The sequence below is a fragment of the Mus caroli genome, chromosome 17 (assembly GCF_900094665.2).
Source record: "Mus caroli chromosome 17, CAROLI_EIJ_v1.1, whole genome shotgun sequence".
Lineage (NCBI taxonomy): Eukaryota > Metazoa > Chordata > Mammalia > Rodentia > Muridae > Mus > Mus caroli.
The window spans coordinates 67,392,849-67,406,050 of NC_034586.1; the positions used below are offsets into that span (position 1 = coordinate 67,392,849).

Genomic DNA, 13,202 nt, shown 5'->3' on the forward strand with positions numbered 1-13,202 from the left:
CAAATACTTGTAGGACCATGAAAGGCAGTCTAGTTCCTGGTTGAGCAAAGGCTAGAAACCCTGGTGACCCTCAAGGGATGGAAGGCCCTGTTCCTGGGCACCGGGCTACTGTCATGTAGCTACAGCCCCCCACAGCCCTCCATAGATTTGTGGCCATCAGTCAAATAAGGGCAATGCCCCAAGCCCCTCCACAGGTAGAGAATGTGACCTGTGGTAGACTCAAGACAGATCTCCATTTTAATGAGGTACCTAAAGGCCCGGAGGACTTAGCCAATAAACTCTCCTAACCAGATGCTCCTCTCTGCAAAAGGTATTTAACTTCAGGCCCGCCCTGAGAAGTGGGCTATGGTTTTACTCATCCACTTTCTGCCATGACAGTAAGTGCCTTCAAACCATGGATTACCTCTTTCTCGTGGGGATCCATGGGAAGCGGTGGAGGCCTTTGCCTACAGAGCCTCTGTCTAATCTCCCATAGAAGGCCTCTCTGTGCTCCCAGTCAAACCTAAGCCAAATTCAGGCCAGCTGCCCAATGACAAGCCAAGGACTCTACCCCCAGGGACCAGCCATAGTGCTCCCTTCTTTTCCCCCTTGGCCCCAGGCTAGATCCAGCCCATGGGCCCCACTTGGGCCCCGACTCCATTCTCAGCTCTTCTGCAGCATCCAACGGCACCGGGGTGTCCGAGAGCCTGAAAACTAGATGAGTCTGGCCTCATCGCAGGCCTGGGGACCCTTGAGCCAACTCCAGCTATCCTGAGCCTCAGACTGTGCTCCCCCACCCCAAGAACATTGTCCCCATGGCTTCCCTATGGCCTGCTACATCTTAAGGTAAGTACAGTCAAACTCCCCGGCATCCTGCCTCCCCAAGAGGCTGTGCCCTGTGGGGGACCATTAACCCAGGGGCTCCTGGAACTCAACACCCATACTAGTAGTGGGTTATGCAACCACCTCTGTAGGGAGCACATATGGGGTTAACTTTGGCTGACTTCTTGCTTGAGATTAATCATGAATGAGTCTGCTGACATCTGTCTTTTAGTTAAGACATGCATTACATTCTCCAAGTTCCTCTGCTTATGCATATGTTCTTGAGATACTGTCTAAGCCTGAAGAAAATGGCCTTGGTCAAACATAGATACCGTGTACCATAAACTTGCCATGTAAGCATTTGTGGTTATGGTTTAACTTCCTAGAACTGGTCATGCTTTGTGTTGCTTGCCTTTAAAGGACACTGAGAGAATGTACTTGGTGTGAAGTATTTATTGTTAGCTCTCCTGAACTCTAATCTCTTTGACTCTTTCCAATCCTCACTCCCCACTTTGTGGTTTTCCCGGTTGGCTGACTGGTAGGTGGTGCCCAACATGGAGCTTTACTGGGGGGTAGGGGGGAGGCACGACACAGTGAAAACACCCCTGGAAGTGGTGAACTCTGGAAAAGTGAACGTGTTGGAGGCTTTTGGATAAGAACAGATGTCTTAGGTGTATATTTCAGCAATTGGTTCTGTTGGCTTGTGGCTTTGCTATCCATGGTATTGTGTAGTATAAAACAGCTAAGAAAAATACTCATTGCTGGCATGGTATTGACCTATAACCCTCCCATATCTGTCTCATTTCTCCTTTCTGTCTTTTCTATCTTTAATCATTGCTCTCCCCTCCGAGGCTGATTGACTTGTGCTGGCAGGAAGGTACAAGTAGTACCTGAACAGCCTAAAATTTTTTTAGGTTCTAAAAAATCCTAGGTTTGATCAAATGACTTCTTTCCCAACTCCTGGAAATGTACTCCACATTCCTAGAAACACTCATAGGGATTTGCAGATTAGATTTCTTTTTTCAAGCAATAAAAAAATTCCTTATTCCTTGAGTTTTGGGCACTTAGCCATTCCTCAGTTGGGTTGTCCCACCTGGCGTTTTGGAAGAACACATCTTAATTTCTATTTTGTAACTTTAACCAAATTCTCTGTATTAACCATATTAAAGACATAAAAAATTAAAGACATTCGATTTTTTCTTACTTATTTACAAAGGCCCAAGTTAATCTACATACTTACTGTGCAGTATGACTTTAAGTTCCACCAGCAGCTTCTTTGACCCTCCATGACTTGTCCCTGGGAGCTTCTGCATTGCTTCCCCCTTTTTGTTTAGAATTTCAATTCTTAATGCACCTGTGAGCCCAAAATGACAAGAAAGGCTGTCATAATTACCCACTGGGAATCTGGAAGCTCTTTGTGCTGCATTTTAATATTTTACAGTTTTCTATATGTTAGAAGTAGACAACTAAAAAAACCAAAAACACCAATAGACAAAACCAATGGGAGGGGATATTAGAAAACAACGTACCGATTGGTGTTCCAGCAGGCCTAACTTCATTTGGCAATAATTCATCTCCTTCAGGCCAAGTTACAGACAATCTATCAGGGAGCCTATTATAAAATGAGCATATTAATGCTTTCTGAATTCAGTTATTGACAGCATTAACTAAAAATATGCAAATCATCAGAATATCAGGTACTACTGATACATTTTTAAAAGTTAGGCCTACTCTTACTTTGCCTAATAAAAAGCCAAAATAAAAATATATCTTGATATTAACACTTAGATGTCTTTCTTAATTTATAGTATAAAATACCTTTTAAAGAAAAAATAAAATATTCTACTCAGAAATTAAATAGCATTATTACCTTAATTCAAAAATAGAAATTTAATTTTCTTTCTTTTTTTGTTTGTTTGTTTGTTTGTTTGTTTGATTTTAAAGTGATGGTAGCAGGGCCCTCTCTACCACCTCTCTACATTAATACATGCTGTCCTGGAACTTACTATATAGCTCAGGCTGGCCCTCAATGTCCCGCCCCAGTCTTCTGGGGGACCATATGCTACTATCTTACTAGCTACTAGTTTTTCACTGTTCTTTACTTCTTAGAAAGTAGTGCTAGTTTCCTCTAGCTAAGCTACACAAAACTATTCTAAATGCCTCTGTCAAGGTATACATAGATGTGACACTTTAGACAAGATTTCATCTTTTCCTACAAATCTAGGTTCCTGTCTAACTATAACTCTCAATATTTAACATCAAAGAGTTTACCTCAGGGCACATGGCACATACAAAAATACTGAATAGCACTACAACCTTCGATTAAAATGTTTTGGGTTTTTTTGGTTTTTTTGTTTTTTTGTTTTTTTGAGACAGGGTATCACTAAGTAAAACTGGTTGGCTTGGAACTGGCTACATAGCCCAGGCTGGCCTGGAACTGTAGAGACTGGCCTGCCTCTGACTCCCCTATATGCTACAGTGCCCAGCCCAATTCTTATATTGTTTAGACTTGTATCTTGAAATTTAACTTACCTTGCCATTTCATCTTCTACATATTTCCTAATTGTTTTCTCGGCTACTGTCCTATCCAGCTTTGCAATGGGCACAGTTTTTATTTCATCATACAGTGCCTGGGGTTCCTGAATAAAAATTTACACCAACATTGCAAATAAAACAATTTAAACTTAGTTACAAAGCTAGGTGCCTTAGTTACTAAACAACCTAATTACTTCCTCATCAATCTAATCCTAGTTAAGTATGCAAATGAGAGTTAACTATTCTTAAATATTTAACTGTTTACTTCACTTTTAAAAATCTAACTTTAAAACCATATTCCTCTGTGCACACACAGAATGGGTATGTAGACACGTGTGGAGGTCAGAGAACAAACAACTCTTGGAGACTGCCTTCTTCTCTACCTCTAGTGACTGTTCTCACTTTTTATTTGACCTATATAATCCTAACAAAATTCAAATAAGAAGAAACAGTGTAAGGAGATAAAAATGTTTTTAATCTTGAAATAGAATTCTGTCTAGGGATTATTTGTCTGTGAGCCTAACAGAAATTTGCCTTTTACAAAAGTACTATGCTATGGACATATAAATTAATATAGATTATTACAGACATTAAATATGGAACAGAAAATTATGCTGACAGCAATCACTTCCAAAATGCACGTGAATTTTAAAATATCATTATCTTTCCTCCACTATTACATAAGAGTGACTCCATGAGACTTTCACATACATAGCCATTTGCTTTCTTACCATGGCAATCTGAACTTCTCCTCCCGTAGCATACACTTCTCCATCATGATCACCATGAAGGAAAAACCTTACAATGCTTCCATAACAGAGAGGAAGTGTCTTGATCGTCTTGACCTAATATTTAGCATTAGATAGCAAATCAGTCTAGTAAGAACCACTTCACATAACTCACATGCATGTGAAAAATATGCTTATTAACGATTCCTACAAAAGCCAATGAGCACATGAATAAACAGCGAGGCTAAGCACTTACTCCAAGCAATTCTGTGCCGACAGGAGCTTCCTGCTTATAACCCCAACACTTGGGAGGTGAACGCTAGTTGCTCAGTTATAGGCCAGCCTAAAGCTACACAGTGACACTATCTCAAAACTCAAAATTGGAATCTCTTCCCTTGAAAAGGCAGTATCAGTTTCTCATTCAGAAATTCAAAACAAATCAGAAATCATTATAAGCTATTTTGATTCATCTATACATTAGGTAGCAGGACAAACTCCCCAACTTAATGGTTTATATTTTTCAGAACTGGTTATCTAAAAGACATTTACTCAAGTTCATGAAGAAGTTGAAAATGTATTACCCCCTTCTCCTGGCAACTCTTCCCTTGGCTGCATGGATACTGTGAGTTCTAGTTTCCTCCCACCCCATCAGACAGCCTTTCCGTCTTTGTCACCTGCTCCCTCCATCCTTGCTTCCTCTAGGGCTTAACTCTATGCTGGCACCCCACAGGAATGGAGGGAGTGGGTGTCCTTCTACCTTTGCAACTATTGAGTATATCCAAACTCCTTCCTCTTTTGAGGTTAACTCAACTGCTAGTTTTTTATCCAAAGAATTTTATGATTTGCTCTCTTCTTTCAAGTCCTAATATCACCCAGTGTCAGAACACTCTCTCCTTTCCTAACATCTTCTTTTCATTCAGATCATCTTCATCTTCTCTATGCTTACATGACTTCCATTTGTAGGTTAGACTATGCCAAAGAAGCAAGCACATCTCTGTCTCTATGTTCACAATGCATTTAAGAGCAACAAAAATAAATTATAACACATTGAAAAATGCTTTCACGCCAAGGGTGTAAGGTTAATGTTATGGGAAGAAATCATACTTTGCTAATGGAGCCTTTGGCAAATAAACAGAATAGTTAAAAAGACATAGAAATTATATATTAAAATTGCTCTTCTTTTCATTCTTTATTGGTTCCACTGAAACTTACATAAGCATTTTTGTAGTTAATAAACTCCAATACATCTATAATACCAGTCAATACTAAGAACTTAGTTTGGATGTAGTGAACCTACCAATTGGCCTGCTTTGTATATTTTCCCGTCCCATTCTATTGCTGAAAATGTTGCCCAGGGACCTTGCTTTTTAGTGGGAAGATCTGGACGGGTAATTATTCCTTTAAAAAGCGTGAATTTTATTTGTTTGTCATGCTTTTCATGACAATCCTTCAGCCATAAAGCAAATTCTCTGTCAATTTTCATTCTCTGCTCCTGTAAAAATTTAAAATATTCTATGAAATACAGATATTAATAGACACATTGAAGTTGTACAGGTTTATCATTCATCTTATTTTCCTTCTATATATCATACATGAGAAAACCTAGGTAAAAATTAAACTACCTTGCCATGTATTTTCTTATACAAACTTAGGAGATTTCGTAAAATTAAGGCATGTTTTCCTTTTATATCTTTTATTAATACAGATTTCTTTTATACAAAAAATGGAGCAAAATTTAAAATTAAAAAACTTAATAAGAATGAAGGAGGATAAAAAACTGTGTTATATGATGTACATGACTGATAATTTAAGGTTGGTAATTACCTATCTTTTAGCACCTAAGCATTAAACTTCTGAAAGAGTAGCACAGAGTAAATGTTTCTGAGGTATGTAGGTAGAAAGTGTATAATTAGTCTTATTAAACTTTGAAAACTTTCTTCACAATGGAATTGTTTGGGGTTGTTTCATTACCAGTGCATGGACTTTAATACTGATCAATCTTCAATCACCTTTAAGCTAAAAACATCCCATAATTATACCTACACGCATGCACACGCACGCACGCAAGCAAGCAAGCAAGCGCACACACGCGTGCGCGCGCACACACACACACACACACACACCAGTAACTCACAAAACAAGATGAAAATTAGTGGGTAGTGAGGTGACTCACTCAGTAAACACACTTGCCACCAAGCCTGGAAACCTGAGTCTCATCTTTAGAACTCACACAGTGGAAGGAGGTAACTGACTCCAGCAATTAATTAAACCCTTAAAGAGTAGTTCCTGTTCAGATCCCATGAAACACAATTCAATATATTTCTATTAAATGGAGATGCTGGATGATACCGAAGTTCCAATTTAAGATCTAATAAAGCTGGGCACGTGTGGCACATGCCTGTAATTCTAGCACTTAGTGGGTAGGGGCAGTAGGACCAGGAGTTCAAGGCCAGACTAGGCTATAAAAGGTTTGAGGCAAGCCTGCCTATGTAAGACTATCTGGGGGTGGGAGAGCGAATATCTCATAAAGGTGGGTAAATTTTACCCATAATATTCAAATATGATTAAACAAATTTATTAAGAGAAATTACTCAGCTGTTAAATTCACTTGCTGCTCTTTGGGTGGGTCACTGCTTATAAATCCTGATGCTCTCCTTTGGCCTTGGTGGGCATATGATTTCACACACAAACATATGCACACATATACACACACAATATTGAAATGTTTATTCCAGCAAACATAGATTATTTAAACATAGTAGACTTTTGAGTAAATGAATCTAAAATATATATTTATTTATATATTTTATATATATAAATCTAATATATATAGACAATATAAATCTAAAATCTAAAATATATATATTCTCATATACATCTGGTCTTATTTAAAGAGAAATCATTGACAAATATTCAAAGCTTGACACTTAAAAAGCATACCTGTCCATTTAAGATTCTTGTAAAGAGGGTGTTCTTATCTTTCAATTTCAGCTCAAGATCCATAAATGTCAGTTTATTTGTGCTGACCTGAAATTTGTCGTTAGTGAATAATGCACCAGATATTCTATTAAAGCACTCAATTGGGACAAGCCCTCTCTTCTTAGGAGGAGCACACCAGTCAAAGCTGGAACAGAAGAACATTATTGGTCAGTAAAAAGATTAGGTTGATAGATGCAACCCAGACTACTATACCCAGCAAAACTTTCAATCACAATAAATGAAGAAAGAAAAACACTGTACTATAAAAGCAAGTTTAATCAGTATCTATTGGCAAATCCAGCTCTATAGAAGGTACCAAACAAACAAAAACAAAGACAAAAAAACAAACAAACAAAAAAATCCTTCGGGGCTGGAGAGATGGCTCAGTGGGTAAGAGCACCCAACTGCTCTTCCAAAGGTCTGGAGTTCAAATCCCAGCAACCACATGGTGGCTCACAACCATCTGTTAACGAGATCTGACTCCCTCTTCTGGAGTGTCTGAAGACAGCTACAGTGTACTTACATATAATAAATAAATAAATCTTTAAAAAGAAAAAAAAAAGAAGTTAAAAAAAAAATCCTTCAACCTGAAAAACTCCTACACCCAAGAAAACACAAGGAATAAAACATCCCTAACCAGCAAACCAAAAAAGAGGGGAACCCACACATAACAACAACATAAGAAAAAGTAATAAACGCTGTTCACTGATCTCTCAACATCAATGGTCTCAATTTCCCAGTATAGGGAAACTAAAACACAGACTTAAGGGATGGATGTGAACAGGATCCATCCTTCTGCTCCATCAAAGAAACACACCTTAACATCAAGGACAGACATCAACTCAGGGTAAAATGATGGAAAAAGATATTCCAAGCAAATGAACCTAAAAAACAAGCTGATGAAGCCATAGTAATATCTGACAAAAATAGACTTCAAACCAAAACTAACCAGATGAGATAGAGAAGGACACTACATACTCAAAGGAAAAATTTACCAAGAGGACATCTCAATTCTTAACATCTATGCACTAACCACGATGGCTTCCAAAGTCAATAAAACAAAACAAAACATTACTACAGCTACATACTGAACCTTACACAGTGATAGTGGGAGACTTCAATACCCAACTCGCACCAAGAGACAGATCATCCAGACAAAAATTAAACAGAAATGCTGAAGCTAATTGATGGCATAAACCAAATCAACCTAATAGATATTTACAGAACTTTTTTTCACTGAAACAAAAAAAAAAAATATATATATATATATATATATATATATATATATATATAATCTTCTTCTCTGCCTTCCCTCCATGGAACATTCTCCAAAATTGACCACACACCTGGACATAGAGCAAATCTCAAAAGATACAAGAAAACTGATGCAAAATCAGCTATCCTATAAGACCGTCACTGATTTTAAAGCTAGATATCAATAACAATAGAAACAACACAACGTTTATAAACTCATGGCAACTAAACAACTCACTATTGAATGAAAAATGAGTCAAAACAGAAATTCAGAAGGAAATTTTAAAAGTTTTACAACTGAAAGAAATGAAGACACAATTTTTACCCAGGCTTTTGGGATATAATGAAGGTGATTCTAAGAGGCAAGACATAACATTAAGTGACAATCTTTAAAAAAAAAAAATTAGAGATCTCATACTACTAACTTAACACCATTCCAGAAATCTATAGAACAAAAAGAAGAAATCATACCCAAGAGGATTAGACAGCATAATTTAATATTTAAGAAATATTAAAATCAAGGCTGAAATCAATAAAACAGAAACAAAAATACAAAGATTCGATAAAACAGTTGATTTTCTGTAAGATTAACAAACCCTTGTCTAAATTAATTAAAAGACAAAAAGAATATCCAAATTAACAAAATTAGAAAGGAAAGGGGGGACAAAACAATAGACCATCCAGGAAATCCAGAGAGAATAAGGACATATCCAAACTCCACATTCCATAAAACTGGAAAATCTAAAAGAAAGGGTAATTTTCTCAATAGGTACCATTTACCAAAGTTAAACCAGATAAGCAATTTAAATAGATCTATAAACCCTAGAGAAACAGAAGCAGTCATTAAAAGTCTCCCAATCAACCAATTCTAAGGCAGATGGTTTTAGGACAGAATTCTACCAGACTTTCAAAGAAGAGCCAATGCCAATACTCCTAACAGTAGTCCACAAAATAGAAATAGGAGGAGTATTATCAGATTCATTTTATGAGGCCAGTTACCCTCATACCCAAAGGACAAACTGAACATAAATTACAGACCAAATTCCCTTTGTAAACATAGATGCAAAATACTCAACAAAATACTTGCAAACTAAATCCAAGAATATATCAAAAAGAGGTTTCATCCCAGAGATGCAGGGATGGTTTAACATATGAAAATCAGTAAATGTAATCTAACTTATAAATAAACTGAACAGGAAAAAAAAACCCACATTATCATCTCATTAAATGTCAAAAAAGTTTATGACAAAATCCATAAAAAGTGGATAAAAAGTGGAGAGATTAGAGATTCAACAACATACCTAAATATAATAAAAGCAGTTTATAGCAAACCCATAGTCAACATCAATTTAAATGAAGAGAAGCTCAAAGCAATTCTGCTAAAATCAGGTACAAGACAAGGTTAAGGTTGTCTACTTTGCTCTACTTATTCACTATAGTACTTGAATCTTAGCTAGAACAGTAAGACAACTCAAGGAGATCAATGGGATATAAAAGGATAAAGTCAACATATATGTATCTGCAGATGATGTGATAGTACCTTGTAGGTGATTTGAAAAATCTCACAGGGGAACTCATAGAGCTGATAAATACTTTTATCAACATAGCTGGTACAAAACTAACTCAAAAAACGACAATAAAAAACAGTAGCCCTCCTATATACAAATCACAAAGGGACTAAGAAAGAAATCAAGGAAACAACACCTTTCAAAATAGCCTCCAACAATATTTAATTGACTTGGGGGTATTTCTAATCAAGCAAGTGAAATACTTGTATGATAAAAATTTGAAGACACTTAATAACCTGGCAAAGATAACGGGATGGAAAGATAATTTAAAAAAAAAAAAAAAAAAACATGGCCATCCTACATAAGCAGTCTATAGCTTCAATGCAATCCCCATCAAAATTCCAACACAATTTTTCACAGATTTAGAAAGAACAATTTTCAGCTTCACATAAAAACATAAAAGTCCAAGCATAGCTTAAAACAATCCTAGATAATAAAAGAACTGCTAGAAGTATCACCATCCCTCATTTAAACGAGTATAGAAATAAAAAAGCAGCATTGTATTGGCATAAATGCAGACATGTTGATAAACTAAACCAAATATCAATTCACACACATAGGGAAACCTGAGTTCACAAAAGAAATCAGAAATACACACTAGAAAAAAGACAGCATCTTCAATAAGCAATGGTAGTTAAACTGGATATTTGTGATTCAAAGAGTCCAAAGAGATCCATATTTCTCACCCTGCACAAAACTCAACTCCAAAGGATTTAAAGACCTCAACTTAACAAGTACCTTGACTATGGCAGGAGAGAAAGCAGGGGAGGCTTGAACTCACTGGCAGAGGACAGACGTTCTGAACAGCAGAGCATCAACACAGGTACTAAGAACAATGATTAATAAACAGAGCCTCATGAAATTCAAAACTATCTGCATGGCAATAGACATTTGGGCAAAGTGGCACCCTACAGAATAAGAAAAGATTTTTACCAACTATGCATCCAATAGAGGGGATAATATCTAAGATATATAAAGAACTAAAATCAATAAAATGAATGCCAGCTCAGGCTGGCAAGGATGCAGGGTAAGGAGAGCTCACTCATTGCTGGAAGAAATACAAATTTGTACAGCCACTATGAAAATCAGTGTGGCTGTTCCTCGGGAACCTGGGAAGAAATCGACCTCAAGCTTCACCTATATCACTCTTGGGCCTTTGCTCTAAGGACTCTACGTCCTACTACAGACACGCTTGCTCAGCCATGTTCACTGCTGCTCTATTCATATAACAGCCAGAAACTGGAAACAGCCTATGTGTTAACAAATGGAATATTACAGAATGGAATATTATTCAACAGGAGAGAGACACAAAGAGAGAGAGACAGAGAGAGACAGAGACAGAGAAAGACAGAGACAGAGAGAATGAACAGGAGGAAGGAAATAATGAAATTTAAAGGTGAATAGATCTAGAAAAGGAATCATGCTGGGTTAGGAAACCCAGAGCCAAAAAGAAAATGATATGTATTCTCTTATGTGTTAGCTATTAAGTCTTAAGTAACCCAGCCTCAATCTTTATAACCAGAGACTAGGTATAGATTAAGTGACTGGGGTTAGGGGTGGCGAAGTATTTTCCTAGGAAGGAGAAATAGACAATTATGGATGGATAAGGGTGGGGAACTGTGATGGTTTGTATATTCTTGGACCAGGGAGTGGCACCATTTGGAGGTGTGGCCTTGTTGGAATAGGTGTGACCTGGTTGGAGTAGGTGTGTCACTGTGGGTGTGGGCTTAAGACCCTCACACTAGCTGCCTGGAAGTCAGTCTTCCACTTGCAGCCTTTGGATGAAGATGTAGAACTCTCAGCTCCTGCTGCGCCATGCCTGCCTGGATACTGCCATGCTCCCACCTTGATGATAATGGACTGAACCTCTGAACCTGTAAGCCAGCCCCAATTAAATGTTTTTTTTATAAGACTTGCCTTGGTCATGGTGTCTGTTCACAGCAGCAAAACCCTAACTAATACAGGGACTTAGAACAGGAAGATTAAATGGAAAGAAGGAAGGAAGAGGAGGCTAATGGAGGAGATACAGGGAGAGACAACTAAGGCTAAGAGCCATTTAAAGGGTCATATGGAAACTTACTTCAGTAAAATCACCTTAGAATATATGCATTTATAAGAGAAATCTAAATGAAATCATAAAATCCTTCACCTCAGGACTCAGAAGAGAAGGTAGAAAAATTGTAAGATAGACACAGCAGGATTGACAGACAAGAACTCAGAGACTGAGGCAGCATGTATGGAGCCTGCATGAGTGAAAGCCAGATGGGGTTCCAGAGATGAGAGGGGAAGTGGACATGAGGCCCACCCCTAACCCAGAAGCTTATAAAGGATAACCACTTATAAAGGAAAAATTAGATTTCTCCAATGAAGTTATCACTAGATAAAGACACCACACTTAAAGAAGGTCCCTTGCCCAGTAGTAGACAGCCAACACAGGAGGAGTTTGTTTTTTGAGATGTTTTTTTTGTTGTTGTTGTTGTTGGATTTCTTTGTTTCTGGGCCTTCTGGGTCTTTCCTGGCTTTTTGCCTTTAAGATGTCTGTGTGTCTCTGTGTGTGAATGTCTGTGTCTCTGCACCTGTGTGTTTTCGTTCCTTCTCTGTTTTCCTACTCCTTTTTTTTTGTCCTGTTCAGGTTTCTTTGTTTCTATTTTACCTCATTTTCTTCTCCTTTCTTTCTTTTAGGAGCCTGTTTGTTTTCAAATGAGAGAGAGTAAGAAAAAGTATGGATTCAAGGGGGTAGGAAAGATCTGGAAGGGGTTGGGGATGGGGAGAGTGTAATGAGCAATGTGCGGGAAAAAAATCTATTTTCAATTAAAAAAGAGAGGTCAAAAAGATGTAACCACCACAATGAACACTTACTCTCCTACTGATGTATATGGTATTAGCCGTCCATTCCAAAAACATTCAAAGATCGGCCTCTTCCCTCGAGCTGCTTTCTCGGATATGAAACAGTCATCATCGTCGTCTTCATCCTTTAGCTCTACAGCAAGAAGTTAAGTGGAACATTTTCATCTCTGCACACCAGGAACAACTTTTCCTACTTTGACATCAATTTCTGTAAGGGCACACTGAAGTGGTCTCAGAGAAATACAACTACAGTCCTTCAAATTGCATGAGAAAATCTTGTTAATTAAAAGACAGACAGATGTCTAAGAGCTCACAGTTAATATAAATGATTACCTACACACAATCTAATATGAAGTAGGAATAGCACAAAGCTGACAGGACTAGGATCTTTAAAGTACTCTCTCTCTCTCTCTCTCTCTCTCTCTCTCTCTCTCTCTCTCTCTCTCTCTCTCTCTCTGTGTGTGTGTGTGTGTGTGTGTGTGTGTGTGTG

At 37.7% G+C, this 13,202-nt stretch overlaps 1 protein-coding gene across 1 annotated transcript in view; it reads right to left on the bottom strand.

The window, feature by feature from the left end:
- Window positions 1–13,202, bottom strand: part of Smchd1 (structural maintenance of chromosomes flexible hinge domain containing 1) — a 90,891-nt gene that overhangs the window by 72,808 nt on the left and 4,881 nt on the right. The window contains exons 2-8 of the mRNA XM_029471073.1: window positions 12,725–12,845; window positions 7,005–7,188; window positions 5,362–5,556; window positions 4,068–4,181; window positions 3,334–3,440; window positions 2,331–2,413; window positions 2,042–2,155 (exon numbers count right to left, since the gene is read on the bottom strand). Of these exons, the coding sequence (XP_029326933.1) occupies window positions 2,042–2,155; window positions 2,331–2,413; window positions 3,334–3,440; window positions 4,068–4,181; window positions 5,362–5,556; window positions 7,005–7,188; window positions 12,725–12,845 (918 nt within the window). The remainder of the gene's footprint in view (window positions 1–2,041; window positions 2,156–2,330; window positions 2,414–3,333; window positions 3,441–4,067; window positions 4,182–5,361; window positions 5,557–7,004; window positions 7,189–12,724; window positions 12,846–13,202) is intronic.